At 40.3% G+C, this 20,835-nt stretch overlaps 1 protein-coding gene across 2 annotated transcripts in view; it reads right to left on the reverse strand.

The window, feature by feature from the left end:
- rock2a (rho-associated, coiled-coil containing protein kinase 2a) overlaps positions 1 to 20,835 on the reverse strand; it is a 37,585-nt gene that overhangs the window by 2,328 nt on the left and 14,422 nt on the right. Inside the window, exons 2-32 of one of the 2 annotated variants that reach the window (XR_006361943.1) lie at positions 15,531 to 15,612; positions 15,322 to 15,422; positions 15,048 to 15,185; positions 14,614 to 14,874; positions 13,635 to 13,779; positions 13,391 to 13,529; positions 13,090 to 13,181; positions 12,717 to 12,876; positions 12,536 to 12,590; positions 11,525 to 11,613; positions 11,388 to 11,436; positions 10,878 to 11,013; positions 9,509 to 9,600; positions 8,968 to 9,214; positions 7,827 to 7,933; positions 6,889 to 7,048; positions 6,215 to 6,375; positions 5,826 to 6,010; positions 5,655 to 5,724; positions 5,095 to 5,198; positions 4,573 to 4,759; positions 4,026 to 4,119; positions 3,854 to 3,948; positions 3,539 to 3,730; positions 3,255 to 3,423; positions 2,516 to 2,586; positions 2,341 to 2,429; positions 2,143 to 2,221; positions 1,788 to 2,055; positions 1,127 to 1,340; positions 444 to 834 (exon numbers count right to left, since the gene is read on the reverse strand). Coding sequence is in view for 1 of the 2 variants with exons in the window: in XM_044047085.1 (XP_043903020.1) it covers positions 1,127 to 1,340; positions 1,788 to 2,055; positions 2,143 to 2,221; positions 2,341 to 2,429; positions 2,516 to 2,586; positions 3,255 to 3,423; positions 3,539 to 3,730; positions 3,854 to 3,948; positions 4,026 to 4,119; positions 4,573 to 4,759; positions 5,095 to 5,198; positions 5,655 to 5,724; positions 5,826 to 6,010; positions 6,215 to 6,375; positions 6,889 to 7,048; positions 7,827 to 7,933; positions 8,968 to 9,214; positions 9,509 to 9,600; positions 10,878 to 11,013; positions 11,388 to 11,436; positions 11,525 to 11,613; positions 12,536 to 12,590; positions 12,717 to 12,876; positions 13,090 to 13,181; positions 13,391 to 13,529; positions 13,635 to 13,779; positions 14,614 to 14,874; positions 15,048 to 15,185; positions 15,322 to 15,422; positions 15,531 to 15,612 (4,031 nt within the window). In the remaining variant the exon portion in view is untranslated. The remainder of the gene's footprint in view (positions 1 to 443; positions 835 to 1,126; positions 1,341 to 1,787; positions 2,056 to 2,142; positions 2,222 to 2,340; positions 2,430 to 2,515; positions 2,587 to 3,254; positions 3,424 to 3,538; positions 3,731 to 3,853; positions 3,949 to 4,025; positions 4,120 to 4,572; positions 4,760 to 5,094; positions 5,199 to 5,654; positions 5,725 to 5,825; positions 6,011 to 6,214; positions 6,376 to 6,888; positions 7,049 to 7,826; positions 7,934 to 8,967; positions 9,215 to 9,508; positions 9,601 to 10,877; positions 11,014 to 11,387; positions 11,437 to 11,524; positions 11,614 to 12,535; positions 12,591 to 12,716; positions 12,877 to 13,089; positions 13,182 to 13,390; positions 13,530 to 13,634; positions 13,780 to 14,613; positions 14,875 to 15,047; positions 15,186 to 15,321; positions 15,423 to 15,530; positions 15,613 to 20,835) is intronic. The other variant, XM_044047085.1, reaches the window with a different exon arrangement.

Raw genomic sequence — 20,835 nt, forward strand, 5'->3', positions numbered from 1 at the left:
ATTCAGCCTACATATTTAATCTGCCTCACATTTTATTGATGAATGTTTTGAAACTTCAGTGGTGTGTAACATGATCTAAAGTGTGCGCCTTCAGATGTTTTGCTGAATTTTGAACTTTGAAATGACTAATATATGTGAGGGATATATAGCTGATTTAGAGCTTGTCAGAACATATGGTCCTACAGCCCTGCATTTCCTAAATGTTTTACATAAAGATGACAATTCATCTTCATCAAAAAACTGACTGCTATAAGCAGGTTAACTCAAAAACTTGCGTTCATGAATTCGGTCTAAACTTGAGAATCTATTCTATCTATATCTATAGCACAGTTTTCTAAAAATGAGGGTGTTCACACAGCCCACCACCACCACCATCACAACACTGTGTCCAGCACTGTCCCCACGTTTAGTGCAAAAATATCTCTTTAGACAAAAATACACACATTCAGGAGTTTAGTTGTTTACAGGTAAACATCAGGCTGAAGGAAGCAAAGGATTGCGGAAGTCGTCATTGAAACCCTTCACTGTTGGAGTCTCCTCGCCTCACTTTGAAGCCATTTGACCTGCGAGGGCTAAGGTCAAAGAATGCACGGTCACATAGGTGGAGACATTTCTGAAATTCTCTCAGAATCGAGGTTAAAGAGCTGCCGTAAGACTGAAGAGAATAAGCAGCAGAGGGTATTGAAACACTCGAGGGTCTATGCTGCTGAAATCACTGCACAGCACAGCACACACAGTGTTACCATATGTAGTCATCAGAAATGAATAGAGGAACAGTCATCATCGATATCATCCAACGCCCAGTGCCAGTCCTGGAGACCAAATTCCTCCAATCTGAAAGGGGAAATCAGTTCTGATGGCCAGGTGACATTTTACTGCAGATAAACAAGAGTCAGTTCTTTCCATGTGTTGACTCGCAGCTGTTCTAAAGGGCTCGGACGTTTACAAAGAGACATCACACAACACAACGCTGCTGACCCCTCGTCATCATGAAGCACGGCGAGAACAAAAGAACGGCATCTCTTATCCCTGCATTTCAAACCCGCACAAAAAAACACGAACTCTGCTTTTAGGGAACTTTGAACCGTTTATGGAAGTGGCTGCTGTGATTTTAATTGCGTTCTACCTGCTCTTGCTGGTGGGGAGCTGTCGACTGGGCCTCCTCATGGACTGGCTGGCCTGGACCTTCATGGAGGTGCGTGGCGATGAGCGTGCAAAGTGCTCTGCCGGCGGAGGCTTCTTGGGAATCTTCTTGACCAGCCGGCTCACCCACTTCTGCTGCTCCTCCTGGGACACGGCCAGCAGCAGCAGGTTCTTGGCCGTAGATATGTCATAGTTTACTGGTGGTAAAAGAGGATATAGTTGATCAGTCGGTCAGTTTACTTTAGCACCAAGAAAACATCTAATTTATGTAATTTTGTTCAATATTTACTGTGTAATCGATTAAGACGTGATGGAGCGTTACCACATGATGCCAAGAAAATATTACCGTACAAACACCGTATTTCAATGTACACGTGTAACGGGTTTTTAATTGAGAAATATGGCACATTTAGAAAAAAAACAGCACTGTATAGCACTGCAAGCCACAGTTGTGAAAACAGAAAAAAAAAATAATACTTGTTATGTACATCACACGTTTTTTACCCACTGCATGTGAAGCGTGTCCAATAGTACAATAAGAACTTAAGAACATGTCTCCAACATGTACATGTTCTGTTTTTTAAACTGGCATGGCTAAATTGGCAATTGCCTTGTTTTGGAGTCTCTTGTTGAAAGCCTCTAACCTTTGCAGGGAGCAATAATATCCTCCTTCTTGTCCATGTGGTCTTTGTGGCACTTGATGTGACAGCGTCGACACTCCAGAGCAGGCGGCGGCTTGAACATGTTCCACAGCGGCTTGGTGCACGCCTCACAGTTGGTGGGGAAGTGGTAGAGTGTGGGGATGAACTCGTGGCCCTTGTGGCAGATGTAGCTGGATTTCTCTCCGATGGGCAGTGGCTCAACAGGAAACTCTGGCTCCTTTTTGCTCTCACCTTCATTGGCATAAAGAATCTGAAAAACGTGGGAGGATTTTAGACTAAATGTGTGCTCGACCAATCACATTTCACATATTGTTCATGTCACCCAGATGAGACTGACCTGGAATATCCTGGGGATTTCTTTGGCATCGGCACGGTACACATCAGTTTGAGTGACAGGCCTCACGTGGAAGAGCTTGCTGTGTGACGGAGATGAAACTTGTTACATTCTCTTTTCAAACCACATCATCGGGGTTAACGCGCGCACAGGAACAGCTTTACAGGAAATTATACTGAACTTCAGTGTGGTTGCACTCACTCTATGTCAAGCACCATGTAGGGAATAGACTGCTCTCTGTCTTGCTCACTGTTGTAGAAGAGAATCTTCTTGCTGCTCACTACAACATACTGCAGAGACACAACAGATACCGTGAGAAAACGAAGACGAGCACTGCTGTAGCAAAGTAACAAAGCCTCCCTTCACTTATTCATACCTTTTTCGCCCATCCAAACTTCTTTGTGTTGTTTCTCACGGGGAGAGAGAGCCACCCCTCAAGTCTTGTTTCTTTTTAGTGGGAGAAGGAGAGAGTATGGAACGTGAGTATAAACAGATTAATAATCCACCGGTATCACTGTACATTGAATACAAATATCGTGTATTGATCTAAACCAGTGGGTGTGTGAGCAGTGAGCAAGGGTCATGGTCACATGATCAGGAGGTGACCACAGCAAACCCTAAACTAGCCAAGGTACTAGCACAAAAAACAACAACAAAAATCTTGAGATGGGGAGAGATTGGAGAAAACAAATGCTGATGAATGCTCAGGTGACAAGATGCACTCTGGTTTAACAGCTTGTCCTTCACATGAAACAAAGGTTTCACATGTTATCGTGAATATAATTAACCAACTCCGCTTTTAAAACACTGTTTTCCTAAATTTTGTTGGACATAATTTTAAATATCATTATCTTACAAGCCCCAGAAAATAAGAAGATATTATATTTTTGTCAAAATCCCCCTGAAAGTAAAAAAAATGAAATACTGCGTAACTTGAAAAGTCCGTGTGCACTCTACTTCTTAGGACATTTTAGGAATCAGCTTCATAGCAGCTCGTCCCACGTCTACATTTTATATTTATTAAAGATAGATTTTAACCCCAAGGACAATAAATCTATACAGCATGAAGCTGAGTAGAAGAATCGACATTTTAAGGCAAGTGGTCAAGCACTTACCTGTGTACGCATCATCAGCATCAAACTCTGGTCCACTGCTCACACTGGCAGAGTCCATTGACTGAACACTGAGCGACTGCAGAAGATTTCTCAGCTGCTCGATATCACTGTCTTTACTGTCCAGGGCCATCTGCAGCTCAATACGCATCAGGCTCTCATCTGCCAGTTGCTACAAGGAACAGGGAAATGGTGTGTGAAATACTGAATTGCATTTGTTTAAAGCAACCGTTTATCAAAAAAGAAGCAGGACGCAACACTGGAACTTGTGCGACTGTGCCACCTACTGCTTGCATTTCGTTGATCTCTCTGTTGTATTTGATGATGGTGCTGTTGAGCTTTTCCTTCTCCGACCTCAACTCCAACTGCAGCTTCCTGTTCTCCTTCTCCTTTCGCCGCATGTCTGTGTCGTTACCGCGGCGACTGCCTCCACCACGCACCTCCTTCCTGTTCATGATCTCTGCCAGCTTATTGACGGCCTGTAAGATTGACACAGGGGGAAGTCACATTTCAACATGTTTTGAGAGTAGATGTGAAGAGATATTTTCTAGGCTATAGCTTTCATTACTTTAACATCTGTGACATGTTGTTTAAAAACGTGCCTGTGTTTTCAGCGTCCTCTCAGACTGCAGCTGCTTCTCAAATCCCAGCCTCATCTGGCTGATCTGCTGCTCCCAATCCTTTGACTTCTCTGACTCTGAATGAGGAAAGACAGGGAATTAAGCGACATGTCATTTGCTTGTCTAACCTTTGCCACACAGACATTTTTAATACCTTCAATTGCCTCCGTCAGTTTGTTGTTCAGCTCCTCCTTCTCATTGGCGAGGTTGGCAACATCACTGGTCAGGGTGCGATTGGCCTCCTCCAGCTGCACAAAGCAAGAAATGAAGTATGAGCTCAGTCTAAACTGTCTGCCACTGCCATCTGTTCAATCAAACATAACTGAGTGGGCACTGGATTTGGACCTCTCAGGAACCAGCTTATGACACAGACACTCACACTCACTGAAAACAAGGCTGCCAGCACTGAACAGATTTTAGACACCAACTAAAATCTATGCCAGATCAAGTCTACGACATCTAGTCTTAGATTATGTTCAGTAAATAGAGGAATATGTTTGCTGCTTCATCTTTATGTCCCCTTTTACACTGCTCACGCCACATACCAGAGTTGAGGATCCACACTGCTGCCTCCAAAAGGCAGTTTGAATGTGTTATTTTGTGACAAATGCGCCAAAGAGGACATGAGTGGTTTGTGTGTCCCTACAAGCTAAAATGCTGTAGTGTCTCTGTACATGAACTATTACTGTAATGCAACTCACTGAGCCAATGGTGATGTCCTTCTCAGCCAGCTCTTGGCGATGCCGGGCCATCATCTCCTTCAGTTCCAGCTCCTTCATTATCTTCTCCTTCTCCAGGTCTGAGTACTGCTCCTCAGCAATGGAGCGTGCCAGCTGCTCCGAGTCAGCCTTTGTCAGAGTGATCTCCAGTTGAGCCGCCAGTGAGTCCCTGAAACAAGTCAACTGTTACTCACCAACACGGGCCAGAGCATCTCATTCATATGGTGTAAATTGACTCACAGCTACCTTCTTATTTTAAGGGATGCACTGACTGATTGATATTTACGGTGTCTTTATTTCATGCATGTGTTGGGAATGAGGACATATTTTATGTATGATCAATTCTCAGGCATATTCGCCTAAAACTGAGAAGCTACAAGTACAAACAAATCTTGAACATGAACAAACCATTTCTACCTTAAACAAAAGCTACTGTGTTTTGTCACTGGTGTTTAAATCGAAACAGAAAAGTAAAAACTACTTTTCAAGCAGCATATTAAGCACCTCTCCTCCTGTAGATCCTGCAGAGACTGCTGAACATCTTTAAGGAGTTTGTTCCTCTCCTCACACTCCTCCTTCAGTTCACGAACCTGGGTCTTGTACAATGTCTGGGAGACACGGGAAACAGGTCAGAGAAAGCTTACAAATAATACAGGAACATATGCTGCACATTGTGATGAAACTGACAGTTCTCTACAGTACATTTAAGAAGCTTGATAAAGGACATCTCATTCATGTTTTGTTTAGAGTTAGAATAACCAAAAACACAGATTAGTAATGAATTAAAAAGCAAGTATTGTAGGGTGTTCCCTGGGCATCCCCACTGGAAAATTTTGAAATTTATAACCCTCTGAAACACTATTTACTGCATTTTGAGAAGTAAAGGCCTAATTTTGTGAAGTAAAGCTATTATTACGACATTAGTAAAAATGGAAAAAACAACAGAAAAGCCCCTCTAGATAGGGGCCACAATAAGCGTAGGGGCCCCCTATGCTCAACTGCCCTGGCGAGAACCCCGACAAACATGTGTTGTCATTTTACATGCAGGGAGAATTAAGACTCACAGAGAAATACTGTTCGGCTTCTAACTGGTCCTGTAACTCCTTCATCTGCCCGTCAGTGTCCTGCCGTTCTCTGTGGACAGAAAGGAAAAGTTGCATCACTTATCGCCCTCGCTCTGGCACACTGTGAAGGCTCGAGAAGAAAAGAAAAGGGCAAGTGAAGAGGAAACTGACTTGCGCAGCTCTTGGTTCTGTTTCTCCAAGCTGCGTTTAATGTCCAGCAGGTGATTAGTTTCCTGTTTGAGCTGTTTCTCCGAGGTTCTCAGAGCATTGAGCTGCTGTATCTGGGCCTTCAGGTCGTTCTGAGTCAGCGTGCGTTTCTGTGTCTCCTGCTCGATCTTCAGCGTCAAGTTCTTCACCTGATAGTGTGAACAAAACGAAGAGAAAAGCGTTTGTAATGTTTATATTGTCACTTTCTGTTTTGTTTTTTTGTTTTTTTAAGCTGTCAATGAATAACAGTTCTTCCACTCAGTGCGACATAAGCTGCAGGGTTAGCTGTTGTGGGTGACATCTAATAACAAAACATGTCCTGCACATGTCCTGCACACATGATAAACACTTGCCTCCTCAGTGAGGCGGTCCTTATGTCTGCGCAGCTCATCAAGTTTCTGCAAGGCCTGTTTATAGTCACAGTCCATCATGCTGCTGTGTTTCTCCTGCTCCAGTATTCTGTTCTCTAGGCGCAGTTTGGCTGCTCGCTCCTCCGCCAGCTTCTGTTCCATCTCTGCATGGACATTACAGATGAGATAAGATTTTTACAATGTGAAAAAGGCACTGGATCTTTTAATTTAGGTTTATACATGGAGACAGCTGGAGTGTGTGTGTGTGTGTGTAAAAAGAATTATTTACAATAAATAGGAAATTTAACATTTTTTTTTGTCATTCTGACTTTCTAGTTTCCAGGAAGTCAGAGTAAAACATACATACTCGCATTTTCTGTTCCTTGATAGCTGCTATAACATTCAGCATTACTACCAAATATTCCATCTCTTTACTGTAATGCAGTAAATAATAATTATAATAAAGAAATTGAGTCAATATGTGTATAAAAAAAGTATTTAAAACAACTGATGTACATATGTAACATTCATGTACAACTTCATGCACAGGAATTTTAAGTTGCAGTTAAATGCAGACACAGTTAGAATCTTTCCCTTCACTAGATATAATGTCCAGAGTGTTGTGTTGAGGTAAACAAGAGAACAACACGCAGGCAACAAAAGGTCGGTGCTCTCACCCTTCATGGACTCTGACTTGGCGCCCTCAATGGTCACCTTGATCTTGCTCTTGTCCGCCAGCATTGCCCTGGTGGCCTTGTGAGAAGTCTCCTGCTGCTCCAGCTCCTGTTGCAGCACCTTCAGCTTGTAGGTCAAATCAATCTCTTTGTTGCTCTTCTCCTACACAGAGAAGAAACAAGTGCAAGAGCAGAGGTGAGGTGGTGGACACCAGGAGCAACAATTAAATGGACATCGCAAAACCACTGCACCCTTTTCTCATGCTCAAACACTCGCTCACTCGTGATATCACCTTGTAAATCATATAATTATCATTTTAATGATAGAGTTTAAATTCTAATCTATTTTTAATGACTTCTCACAGTCCACATGCAGTAGTTTCACAGCCCTGAGGGAGGCCACATGGCACTGAACAATGGTTTCCATGAAAAAGGCTTGAATTTTTAAACGCAAGAAATCACCACTAGTGAAATAGTTTTTCTTAGGATAGATTTCTGGAAATATGAAGGCGACCATCACTCTAAAAGGTAATCTATACATTAGGTCTTGTGATTAATTTGGCATCATCTACAAAAAATGCATTGAAGGGGAAACAAAATGCTGAGTATAGCTATGAGGGAACACTTTGAATAAAGTGATGACCAGACCAAGGCAGTGTGCCAACTATACAGTCCGAAACTGGGTTTTAACAGAGATAAAATAAGTTTAGGGGGAATCACTGAATTATGCAAGTACAGTATCCTGTACCAGAAACACAGACGAAGTAAACTGGCAAATTTAGGTAATGTTCAAATACCCTCACACTGCCAAAAAGATTGTATACACTGGTATATTCGCTGCTCATTACTGGCAGAACTCCAAAACACAAAAAAGGGTGTTTAATATTAAGTAACGCTTATAAATCAGGTTTTTATTCTTGAAGTCAGATTTACTGATTTACTTTCTCCAGATCAGTGAGTTTCTCCTGAAGCTGTCTCTTCTCAGTGTCAGCTTTGGCCAGAGCCTGTCTCTGCTGACGTGCCTCCTCCTCCAGACCAGAGATCCGTCCTACAGGATATATTCACCAGAGAAGCATGCGTCAAAAACAGGAATGAGTCCAACTCAAGCATCTACCATACACAAAACTAATCACTTAGTTGTTAGATGTTTTGTGTGCTCACACACAAAAAACATCCAACCACCCAAATCACCAGCCAGCAATCAATTCATTTCAGGATTCTCAATAATATGTGTTTAATTACTGAATCTGACTATTTACATGGTTAAAAGTAATTAGGAGCAGCAGTTTGACATAAGCAGATAAAAAATGAGCAGGAATCCGGTGTTAACTGAGCTGTGTTTGCTTCAAATGTGATCTTCCCCTCAATTCACACCATCAGATAAATGCTTTAATCAGGCAGTTTAAATAGTCTGAGCACTGCTTTAATTCACTTATGGTTGAATTATTGGACCTGAAGTAAACAAACGAATGCATCCTGGGAGCTGAAAGGAAACCGCAGTCCACTATCGACAACTGTCACACATGGATCACTTTAGATGGTGTTTCACATTCATTCTCTACACCAAGATATGTTCAACCCGTGATGAGAAACCTTCTGATGTAGACTTGTAGCTCTGTGCAGCACATCCTCAAAAACCCCTTTAAATAAAAGCTCTTATAAATTCATTCCTCAGCCTCACACACATACAAATACAGATAGTGAATGTGTGGTTTTCTGAATGGGCTTTAATAAAAACCACTCTGCACGGCAAACTATTACTTGAAGCCAGGAAAGCCTCTTTGGCGCCCTCTCTGTTTATAAGACAGAGAATTTTCAACTCATAAAAACGAAATAAGTAAACTCTGCGGCGACTCAGAACATTTTATTAACTATTCCTCATATTCATTACAACAGTGTTTTTTTTTCTGATCACACAACTTTTGCTGTGTTTGGTTTATGTTTCCTAGAGCTAAGGGAGAACAGTTTGAAGACCCTGCTTCTTTGTTTTCAACCAAAAGAATGTTCATATATGCAAAGACTTTCCAGGCCAGAGAAGATTTTTTTTTCCTGTATTGCATAACATGTTTGTGTTTCACCCACCCATAAGGTCACTGATGGTCTCTGAGCCCTGGCTATGCTCTCGCCTCTCCGTCTCCAGAGCCGCCTGCAGGCTGATGCATTCCTTCTCCAGACTGAGCTTGCTGCGCTCCAGCAGGCAGCATTTGTCCTGCAGTTCGCGTACGTTGGCCTCTAGCTGCTGCAGCTGCTTGCTGTTTTCAGTCTGGGCTTTACGGAGCCTCGTCGCTGCCTCAGACTCGGCCCGAAGCAGCGTGTTGGCCTCTTCGAGCTAATGGAGGAAAGTGGAGTGATGGAGTTTGACTTGGTTTCTCATCAGTTTATTAAATCTCTTTGTTAAGCTTGAGTCTGAATACTTGTGCAACACTACAACACAACAATTCTCTTCACATCATGTAAGCCACCAAAAAATTAATTTGTCTGGTGTCATAGATGGCTTTAACACCTCCATTGCAAATGTGCTACACCACATTATATTACCTAAGAAAAACCCCTTATAACTTGTATTAAAATGTTCTTTACTTTTCATACGAATCCAAACCTCTTGACCTTTAAGTCCACTGACCTGTTTCTGCAGGTGAATATTCTTCTCATTTGAAATGTGTGAATTCTGGTTTCTTCTCTTCATGTCATCCAGCTGGTCTCGCAGGCCGTTCACTGCACAACACAGAAGAACACAGACCGAAGACAAACCATCCATCAATACAAACGCTGACTGATGTAAATAAAGAATCCATATAAAGACATTTCTTATGTAAGGTATAGAAGAGAAATAAAAGACAACAGATTTACAATGTGCATCCCAAACTGTCCAACAGTAAGTAACAGTATAGATGTGATAATGCTGTTGGATTTGGATTTGACAGTCAAATCAGAATGTAACAAGTGTTATTATGAACTTGAAGTTTTCCCTAAACCATTTTCCTTTGATTTCAAAGAGATTATATGTTCTGGTTTTAAGCTAACTTGTAATTTATTCCATGAACAGAGAGACAGTCTTTATGCCCATTTAAGTAAAAACATTTACTTGGACATTTACTATGGCATCAGATCAAACCTGACTGATGCCATATACCCGAAATGGGTAATATTATTGAGCACAGTGGAGGAAATTGTGATTGTAATAACAATATTGTAATCATAAAAAGTGTCAAAGGACTGCGACATAAATGAAGAGTGCACCATACATTTGATTTATTCGTTTGAGTTGTGGACGAGGAGAACTTGCTTTGGGTGCCAATGCCGATGTTCAGTGCTTCATTCAATTTTTGTGTGCGCAGTAAACACATGCACAAGGTTCAAAACAATCACAACAATCTTCCACTTCTGGTTCACCACAGCACAAACACTTCGCTGCTATTGAAGGGATCAGAAAACTGTTTGCTCCCCAAATCTCACAAACCTGCTGCTCATTATTACCTGAAGCAAACCTGCATGCACTACTGAGGCTAATGCACCACCCAGTGGTCAAACTCAAAAACTGCATGTACGTGTACAAAGTCACCTGTATTATTTGTAAGGGGAAAAAAATAGAGAAACGAACGTTATATTATGATTCCATTACTCTTTTAATAGAAGCGTAAGGAGCTAAAAGAGCTTTAATTGTCCATTCTGTGTTGGGCAGGATGAAAAAAAATTAGATTTTTTAAAATGCACAAGACTGTTCAAAATGAAAATTAGTCCCATCCCAAAAACAGTTTGTCGTTTGGTTTAACACAGTATCACATTATTAACAGATCAGTGATACTGCGTTAACAGTATGGCATTTGGTTTATTTTGGCTGAAAAGGTCTGTCATTGTATTTTTTACCCTTAAACTTTGAACAGAACAAAGTTGTGCAAGGGCTCACATCAGAAACTAAATAAATGCGTTTAAAAAAAACAAAACAAACTAAAAAATTTGATTGATACATGATCAAATATTCTCCTTGTCACCTTCATTCTCCAGGCAGCGCTTCCTGTCAGCCTCGTTCTCTGCCTTCCGGCTGCTCTCCAGGCTCTTGTGCTGCAGCAGTGCCTTCTCTCTCTCCAGCTGTCTCAGACTCGACTCCAGGTTCTTCCTTCCACTCACCTAAAATTGATCATTACATACTTTGTACAACATGTCTCGTAGGGCTGGTTTCACGGTGCAGTGACTCCATAACTTTATAAGCAATGCTTCATGAGAATTCAACTGGGGTTTAATACTAATCCCAATCCAGACAGACATTTTAATGTAGCTATTAGAATACTGCAAGCACTCTGGCTCAGCGTTACTGAATATGACATGGTGGTAGTCAAGCGAAACACGTTCAAATGTGGATCATAAGAAGCCATTATTCTGACTAATAAATGCTGGTCTTGGGAAAAGCCATAAATATGGATGAAGAAGGTAGAATCAGTTAATGCCTGAGAGAAAACTGAATATAGACATTCTTTACTGTGATTTAAAAGTAATTAGCCTACCTCATCCTCAAGCTCTTTAGAGATTTTGTCCAGACGACTAGTGGCAGCTCTGCAGAAAAGAAACAGGACATTTATAAGATTTTAATAATTAAAGCTACTGCACTCTGTCACCATCACTAGAGTAACAGTGACTGTACCTGTATTTGTGCTCCAGATCATCTTTGGCCTGTTTCTCATTATTGAGCTGCACCTCTACGTGGTGAAGTTTCTTCTGTAGTGCTGCTGACTGGAAGGACAAAAAAAAAAGAAAACCAGTCATTCACACAAGACTGAATGAAGACTGATATACTTAATGACTTTTTTTTCATCAAATGCTTGAGTAAAAAAAAAACTGCACCTGAGTCTGTAATGTGCACCATGCAGTGAAGCAGTTTACATACTGTAACTGGCAAACACAAACATCTAAAATATGGTGGTCCTGGAAAAATCTTCAGTCAAATTCAAACTCCTAGTGCCTTTAAGTTAAATTGAATTATTGTGCTTTTTTTCTCCATTTATTTCATTTTTATCTATTGTAGTTTGATGTTATTTTTGTTATTGTCCAATGTGTGCTAACTGACCCTGTCTTCGCTCGCATCACTTGCAGAAGTAATTTTAAATGTGACTTTCTAAAAAACATTTTAACATGAAGTAGACAAGGCATCAATAATCATGATATTTGTCATGACTCTGGCCACAATCTTTTTCTTATTTCATAAAAAATATATATACAAAAACAGCTTAAATGTTTTAACTTGAAGAATGAGCTCTTTCTGGAGATTAGAAAACGATTAACCCTCAAATAAGTATAATAACTCCTGTTATACAGAGATACTTTTAAAAAAAAAGCCAGTTTTGTAATGACACCATCTCACCAGTGGCTTTAATTGTGACGTTGGCAGATTTACTAAGACTTTCTCTGATTAGCTCAGCCACTTACACTGAGCACCGCTCAAGTCTTTCTTTGCAGCTCAGAACATAGAAATTCCACCAAAGTGCTAATAAATCACAGGATCAGGAAAGGAAATCCTCTTCGGAGTCATTTCTATCATAATCCTTAATGCTTCTCAATATGATGTACAATGTAAACCAAAGCCTGGATTATTTCCTGAGGAGCTGAAGTTGGTCTGGGTTACTGCATTTGCTGAACAGGAAGAGAAAGCACCCACCTCTCCTTTTGAATTCTCATGGGACACGGAAGAATTGTTGGAGGCATTTAACAATCTGAAGACGAAAATGAACAAAATCAACACAATCCAAGACCACATCTGAGAAAACAATCATCTATAATCTATCTTTTAATGCATATACTGTATATGTCGAGGTACCAAAATGACTTTAACGACTTACTGGTCTTCTTTGAAGTAAGTGAAGCCAACAAACGGTAACTGGTTTCCAACAAAGGCCTTAGGTGTGGGGAATGTTTCCACATCACCTTTGTCTTCTTCAATCTCATCAAAGTTACTGGTGTCTATGTCACTGCTCAGCTCTGGGACCACAGGGGCAACCGCTGAGGGAGGAGAGAGAGAGGTCAAGGTGAAATGCTGGATAAAGATTAGAATGGTGGGTAAACATAATAACAGAAATTTCTGTTTTTAGCTTATTATTATCATCATTAATATTATCATCATTACTATTATTATTATGATGCAGCTGCTGTTCAGAAGAGGCTCCTGTTAAGACTCTGATGGGACCAGATGAAGCTCTTGAACACTGTACTAACCGTCTCTGATGGTGTCGAAAGTCCACAGGTCATTCTTGAAGAAAGGATGTCGTTTGATTTCCTCCACGCCGTTCCTGCCTAATCGTACCTCCCTTAAAACAAAGACAGTGAATGATTTGTAGAGCCGTGATCAAGGCTACGCTGCAGCAGTATCAGTGATGTCAGCAAAATACAGCCTTTTTCCTGAATATTCTTTAAAGCTTAACAAATAACACCAGTGGGAAATATGAGCACATCTACATCCAGCTCTTTCTGTTAGGTAATATCTAGCTTTTTTTCTGATAACTGTAAATTCTCATACCTGTCAGTCAGGAAAGCACAGATGATATTCTTAGCATCTTTGGAGATATCTACATCATCTGGGAAATTTAGCGAGTTCTTGTGGTCCATTATTTTACTGTACGTTCCCACCAGAGAGTCCGCATAGAAAGGCGTGTCACCTAAAAGCAATTACAGCCAGTTAGTGGAAAAAAGTGCCAGCCAAACATGTTTGTAAGCTCAGGTCTTATCCAGTCAATGATGACTTAATGAGATGATTTTCTCACCAACAAGCATCTCAAAGATGAAGACCCCTACAGACCACCAGTCACATTCTCTCCCATAATATCCGTCTCCTCCCTGGGACTTGAGCACCTCAGGAGAGATGTAGTCTGGAGTCCCAACTGCTGTGTCACAATGCACCATGCCGGTCTGCAGAGGAAAAGATTAGAAGTGCCTGTGATTGAGGAACAGCACTGATATTCAACTGTATTTGCATCAAATCTGATTTAAAAAAAAACTTTTAACCTTCAATTAGAAAAAAAAAAAATCCAGTTAATTCCTATTAATTCCTGTTCATTTCCATGGAAAGTTTTCAACCCTATATACCTTAAATCTGACTAAGAAGCCATGTCCTGCTCAAAACATGAGCGAGTATTATGCTAATTAGAACGTTAATTAAATCGTTTGTCTTTTGAACTGATAAGAACACTGTTCTCATTTACATGTTTTTTTTCTAAGTAATACACAACAAAATAACTACAAACCAGTAAATGAAATCAGGCTATTGAGACATGTGAAACAGCAGTCACAATTTATTTCCAAATTCAATTTAGCTCCTTTTTGCTGAAATCTTGTCCACTGATATAAACAAGATTTGCTTTAAAAATGAACTTTCTCTCCATAAGAGAAACAAGAAAGAGAAAGATCTGACACTTGTGCTTTTTATTTCCACCCACAAATGTTGTTAATTAGTTCATTTGTCAGTCTTTGAGTTTGTTCGCAAAATTACACAAAAACTGCTCAACCCATTTTCTTGAGACTTGGTGAGAAGGTGGGGTATGGCCTAAACAAGAAGATGAAGATGGCTGGGGAGACAATTTCATGAATTTCTCAAGAAATGATGTTGATATCCTTTTCACACAGAATACAGTGCTTAACAAAAGAAAAGGTAAAAAAATAATTGTGTGTAGATCCTAATAATGGACAATGCTAAGAAGGGCTGAAAGGCAAAAAGTCATGTGACAAAATTGTACAAAAACTCACTGAGTCCATCTTCATGCATGTGCCAAAATCGGCCAGTTTGAGGTGTCCAAGTCTGTCCAGGAGCATGTTATCTGGCTTGACGTCACGGTGGATGAAGCCCATGGAGTGAATAGCATCCAAGGCCATCACAACCTCTGCTGTGTAGAACTTGGCCCATTTCTCCGGTACATCATAGGTGCTGGTCAGATTGACCAAGTCACCTCCTGGCATGTATTCCATCACCATGTAGAGGTAGTGCTCATCTTGGAAGGCACAGCACAACTGAACAAGGCAAACACAAGCTCTTATTACAGGACATTTTTCTGTCACAGTATCCAGAACATGACCATCCATCCATCAATTTCATGTTAATGGAGTAAATTCTGTAAACTGTAAAGTAATGTAAATAAAGCAAAATGTAACAAAAGATTGTAAAGTATAATCGTTGGTTTCACCTGCACAACCCACGGACTGTTAGAGAAAGCCATGATGTCCCTCTCTTCCCAGAAAAAGGCAGAGTCTGAGCGCTTGATCATTTCAAACTTGCTCAGGAGCTTCATGGCGTAAACCTTCTGTGAGGCTTTATGTCTGACCTGTAAGGTGAAGGAAACATTTCAGTCAGAGAGAAATACAAATATGGGATCTGCAAGAACACTTTTGACAAAGTTAGAAATGTGCTTTTTAGTAGTAAAATCACTACTTTTAGTGTGAAAGAGACTTAATACTCACCAGCTGGACTTCACCAAATGCCCCTCGACCAATGACTTTCACTCTGTCAAAGTCTTCAGACTTCATCTGGAGGTCTCGAATTTGTCCTATGACTTTCTCATCTGGGTATCAACAACAGCATCAAGTGAATAAAAGAAATCAGTTAAATGTGTTGTATTTACCGCAATAATACCCTCCAAATTCTCACTGGCACACAGAAGACTACTTACATCTGTTTATGAAGTTTTCAATGTTTTTGTTCTTGCGTAGTGCAGGGTAGTCCAAGTCTAAGACCAGGGCGTTCATGGAGTCCTACATGGAGAAAATGAAAACATCATCATGTCATGCCATCATGTGAAAGCATTTCCACCCGTTATCTCAGATTCTGTTATTAATTAGGACCACGAATGACCACCACAATCAAAAAATCTGATATTGATGCAGCCTTGTTCAATGTCAGCAAACAAATACACATTAAAATGGCAGTTTTTCAACACCACACGGAGCACTCAGAGTGAGAGCAGCATCGAGGGGTGTGTCGTCTTCCCTCTCAGAAGAGACAGGTACAGCAAAAAAAAACAACTATGCAGCAGTACACAAAAGGCAAACCGCTGTCTTCATTTACACAGCATCACCTGCTCACTCCACAGTTTTCAAGTGCACAGCACTGTGCCACAAGCTAAGACAATGACATAACACATTACTAAGAAAGAACATGTGCTCATTAGAAGATTTAATGGTTTTGTAGAGCTAAACAATTCGTTTTTAAATCAAAATCTATTGACCAATTTGAAACTAAGCAATTAGCAAATCACAAAGGCAACAGTCAATTATCTAGGTTAAAGCGGTTGAGAATCTGGGTTATGGTCCAAGGACAAAATCATTACATTTTGAACATAGGGAAAATGAGCAGCCAAGCATATAAGTAACAATTCATTTCAAAAAATAAATATATTTCAGACCAAATCTCAATAGCTGTCAGAAAAAAAACATTATTATCTATAATTAGTTGATGATAAATGAGTAATCCTTTGTAGTTATAATTTGTTATTTTCCCCAACCCTAGTGTGAATATGAGATGCTGTCCACCTACAGAGGGAATGGTTATTATTGTAAGTTGCTTTGGATAAAAGCGTCTGCTAAATGACATGTAATGTAATGTAATGTTATGCAAATACACACAACACAAAAACAAATGTGTTGCACTCATCACATCAGAGATGTTTCCATGGTCCACAGAGGCCCTGTTTAGACCTGGTACCAACATCTGCTCATCATAAGTGGACAGCTCTAAATCCATCTGTTCTCACCTCGTATTAAAACGCATCTTCTATGAGCACTTCCCTGAACGCTCTGTAAATACAAACAGACATAATTATGTCCTCTAAGATCAAATTAAGTTTTTAACCAGTCTGACTGTACAGCATTGTCTGTGTGTGCATCTGTGTCTGTGAGACATCAGTGTCTACATGCTCCTGTGCATTCAATTACTATTGTTGGTATGAGGTCTATATATTTAATTTAAGTATATACTTGTGATGTACACGGTTGCGACCAAATTTTAGTCTGCCCTCCATGGGACACAATGTATAAACAACCAAATGATGACATGTGACGATAACAGGAAAAATGTTCCTAAATATGTATGAAATGATGATGTTCATTTCATTTGATGATGTTACCAAATTGATTACATTCTAATATTTTAATGAGGGATGACACTCCAAAATGGTTGTGGAGAGAGACTACTAACCCTACTCTGGTCTGAGACATTAGTCATGAAGATACATTCACAACACATTTGGGTGTGTCCACACATGTACTCTTCCTCTTTCTTCCCACTCGAGATTGAATTTGAATCACTGTGGGCCGGTCATGTTAACACAAGGTCTAACTAAGGCCGAAACAGTGACGATCCTGGCTGCAAAACCGTTTGGTTCATTAAAACATCAACATAACATGCCCCTGAAAACAACATCAATGTTGTTCCAGATGGGTCCACCCTTTATTTGCATTTCCAGGAAACACCTTCACTCTGAGATTGCAGTGGGAATCTGTACTTGGTTGTGTTGTGAGCGTTAATTAATTAATAAGCTTGTGTGTTACGTCTTTGCATGTGTTGTTGCGCTGCAGAGCATACCGGGGGTTGAACTCTCCACTGAAACAATGAAGAATACAGTGGACATCAGTATGAGGGGGTGAATATCAACGACTGCATTTCTCAGAAGTTTATTTTCTGTATGTTTTCTCACCACTGCCTGGAGCAGAAGCAGTTCCACGTCACTGCACACAGCAAATCTGTATTTAAACCAACACCTTCCCTTGTGCAAACTTTTCATTCAGTTCATTCAACTTGACTGACCGATTACCTAAACAACATGTGAAGAAAATGGTTTTAAGTGACAGATTTTTCTCCTCCAGAGAGAAGGAGAGAAAGAGAGAGAAGCATGATGAATCATTTTTCTATCAACAGCTGCCTCCTCAACGATATTCGTTGACAAATGATGGAACACACAGTTTCTGTGACCTTCGTGAGGCAGTGGGTGTAAAAAGATTAAGCCACCTCCATATGGCATGTAGTCAGTTTTAGAGACTGCATCTAACACACCACTGGCATAGCACTATCTACAGATGAAACATTGCTTCTTATGGCTTATGAACAGTTTAAAGGAAATAACATGACAGACAGATGATGCAATAAGTCAACACACAAGAATGTCTAATATCTTATCTAACTAATTACAAAATATGTCTAAGAAATATGTTCATTTTGCTTGTCAGCTGACAGCAATGCTTCAATCATTAGAGTTGGCCCGATACTACTTTTTTGTGTCCGATACTAATACCAATGCCAATATCAGACACTTATCTGCCCATACAAATACCAGTCCGTCTGATACAGTCATTTTAGACAGTTGAAAAGGTCTGTAACTGTAACTATGAAATTCTCCAACTTTGTAATAAATATTCTTCTTCTATCAAGAAGGAATACTCAGCCCACAACATGACTCAGCTAAAATGCTGTTGCTGATTTGTATTTACATTTGTGTCATGAATAATGAAGCAATCAATATGTAGGATTGTATATGTATTGTATCCTATTGGTTCATCCCAAGCAATAATATGCAGAACAGTATATGGATGATGTTGATAATATCTACAGTGGAGTATATTTCTATGCAGGGTTAAGCCAATCAAATACTAAGTGTTGGTCCTACAATATAAGTCAAAATTAACTAAGAAAGGCATTTTCGGGGGCAAGACTTTTAACACCGAAACAACACAACCAAAACAGGATGTTTTGATGACGCATGCAAAAACTGCAGCCACCACGAACCTGTCTATTCCCGCTCAGAGTCTGTCCACAATCAGTTTGGAACAGCACCTATTAAATGCTGGGAAGTCTCTTCGCGCAAATGCGAAATTTGGCTGCAATGATAAGTGCACTCAACACGTTTAAGATCTACTCGGACCCCATGCACTTCATCATTACTTGGATGTGGGGATAAAGCAACGCGTAGAGAAATGATCCAGGCTGTGTTGGGTACGGAGAAGCACACAGCGCAGGAGAGGGACAGCGAAGCGCAGAGAAAAAAAAGGCTTGTCTGTCTGCTCCAGATAAGGGACACGCACCCTTGTTCCATAAGATCCTCCTAAATATTATCATAAGATAAGATAAGATAAAACAGTCCTTTATTTGTCCCACAGTGGGGAAATTTGCATTGTTACAGCAACAAGACAGTAAAGATAAAGATAATAAGTAATAAACATGCATTACCGAAGAAATCATAAATTCTTAATTGATTTATTTATTAATCTATACAACTGCAAAGCCTTGGCTTTAGTGAGATAAGTACACACAGTCCCAGCCATAAAAACAAAATTACAACAATGGTATAGAATTGGGATGATCATTTCTTTCATGTATCCTGAAAATTTCGGTGCTGGTGCATTCCTACTCCTCTGTGATAATAAACTGAATATCATTATGAAAAATTTTTTGGAAAATACTAACATTTTATAAATGTTTCTGATGTTTCATGGATGAAACAACTGCTCAATGAATTGAGAAAGTGGCAGAAAAATCAATAATGAAAATAACTACAGGTAGGAGCCCTAGTTTAACCTCTCACTCCTGCAGCTTCATAGGTTTGGAACTAATCTGCAGCAAAGCAGCAGCATGTTCTATTAACTGAACACCGATTACTTGTCTCAATCAGTCGTTCATAATGGGATCTAAGACAGTGTAGGGAATACTTTAAATGAGGAAAAGATAGACAAGCCATTAATGTAATTGTTACAATGTGTAACGGCAAGGAAGTCTATCAACATTTAGAAGTTGTGCATTACTAAACACTGAACTAGGCCAAATATATAAACTGGTCCCTTTCAAACTCATCTTTCTCTTCAGGTCCTCCCACTGACACAATAAGAGACAGGGTAGCACAATTTGTTAAAAGTCTCCCCGGCCTTCAGTCTTATCTGCCTCTCTTCCTGGTCTCTCCATCATTCCGCACTCAGCTGCAGTCAGTATACAACGAACTGCACTCTGTTCCATCATCTCAACTTCACTTCCCCATTAAAGGACTGACCTCATACAAAACTACTATTTAAGGGAAAAAAACACACACACACACGCCAGGAGGTGGAGAGAGGTTGCTGTGTGTGTACATACCCACACAAACACATGCATGCACGCGCGCACGCACGCATAAGGATCTCCCTCCGAGCAGACAGTACAGGAAATGATCCACCCCGCCCCGAGGCTGGCAGATAATGTTGGTGTGTCATGAAGTCAGTCCCTGAGTGCAAGTCATTTCCTCTGAGGCAGCATTCTCTGCTCCTGCCACTACATTTGTCTGCAACTAAAAATATGCACAGCAGCTCCAGAAGTGGCCATCGATTACATACAAGTTATGTGCAAGTAGATGGAAGATGTATCTCCAAACAGCAGGGACAGACCCATAGCTGAAACCAGCAGTGTAGTCAGTCATGTCTTGGGCATAATTTATGCATATGCTTAGAATGCAGGGTCATGACCTTAGCCATTTTCTCTGAGGTCAATTTTAAAGGCAATACTGCTGTAGTAGCACCAAGTGTGATATGATATACAACTCTGGTTTTATTTGTATGTTAATAATACTTTGAGTGTTTGCTTTAATCTCACACAGTATATATTTTCAAAATGCAATTTTATGCCAAGTCCAGGGTACTAATTCCACAAGTGGGGATGGGATAAACTAATAATACCGAAATATTTCTATGTCCTGATTCGATTTAAGATTATGTGGTACTCAAAACAGATTTTTCCTGCCAATGTTCTCTCTAGCTTATTACAACATTGGTAAGTGATTAGTCTGTGTACAACCTATCAGATGTGATTCACATGCTGTCAGCACAGCTGCCACTAATGGCCCTTTTCCACTATAGGCCCGGCACGCCTCGCCTCGGCACGGCACACTTTAGGTTGCATCTCGACTACAAAAAAAATACCTACTTAACGTGGGCAGAGTCATCACTGCACGGCTGCGTGAA

This window comes from Solea senegalensis, linkage group LG16 (genome assembly GCF_019176455.1).
Source record: "Solea senegalensis isolate Sse05_10M linkage group LG16, IFAPA_SoseM_1, whole genome shotgun sequence".
Lineage (NCBI taxonomy): Eukaryota > Metazoa > Chordata > Actinopteri > Pleuronectiformes > Soleidae > Solea > Solea senegalensis.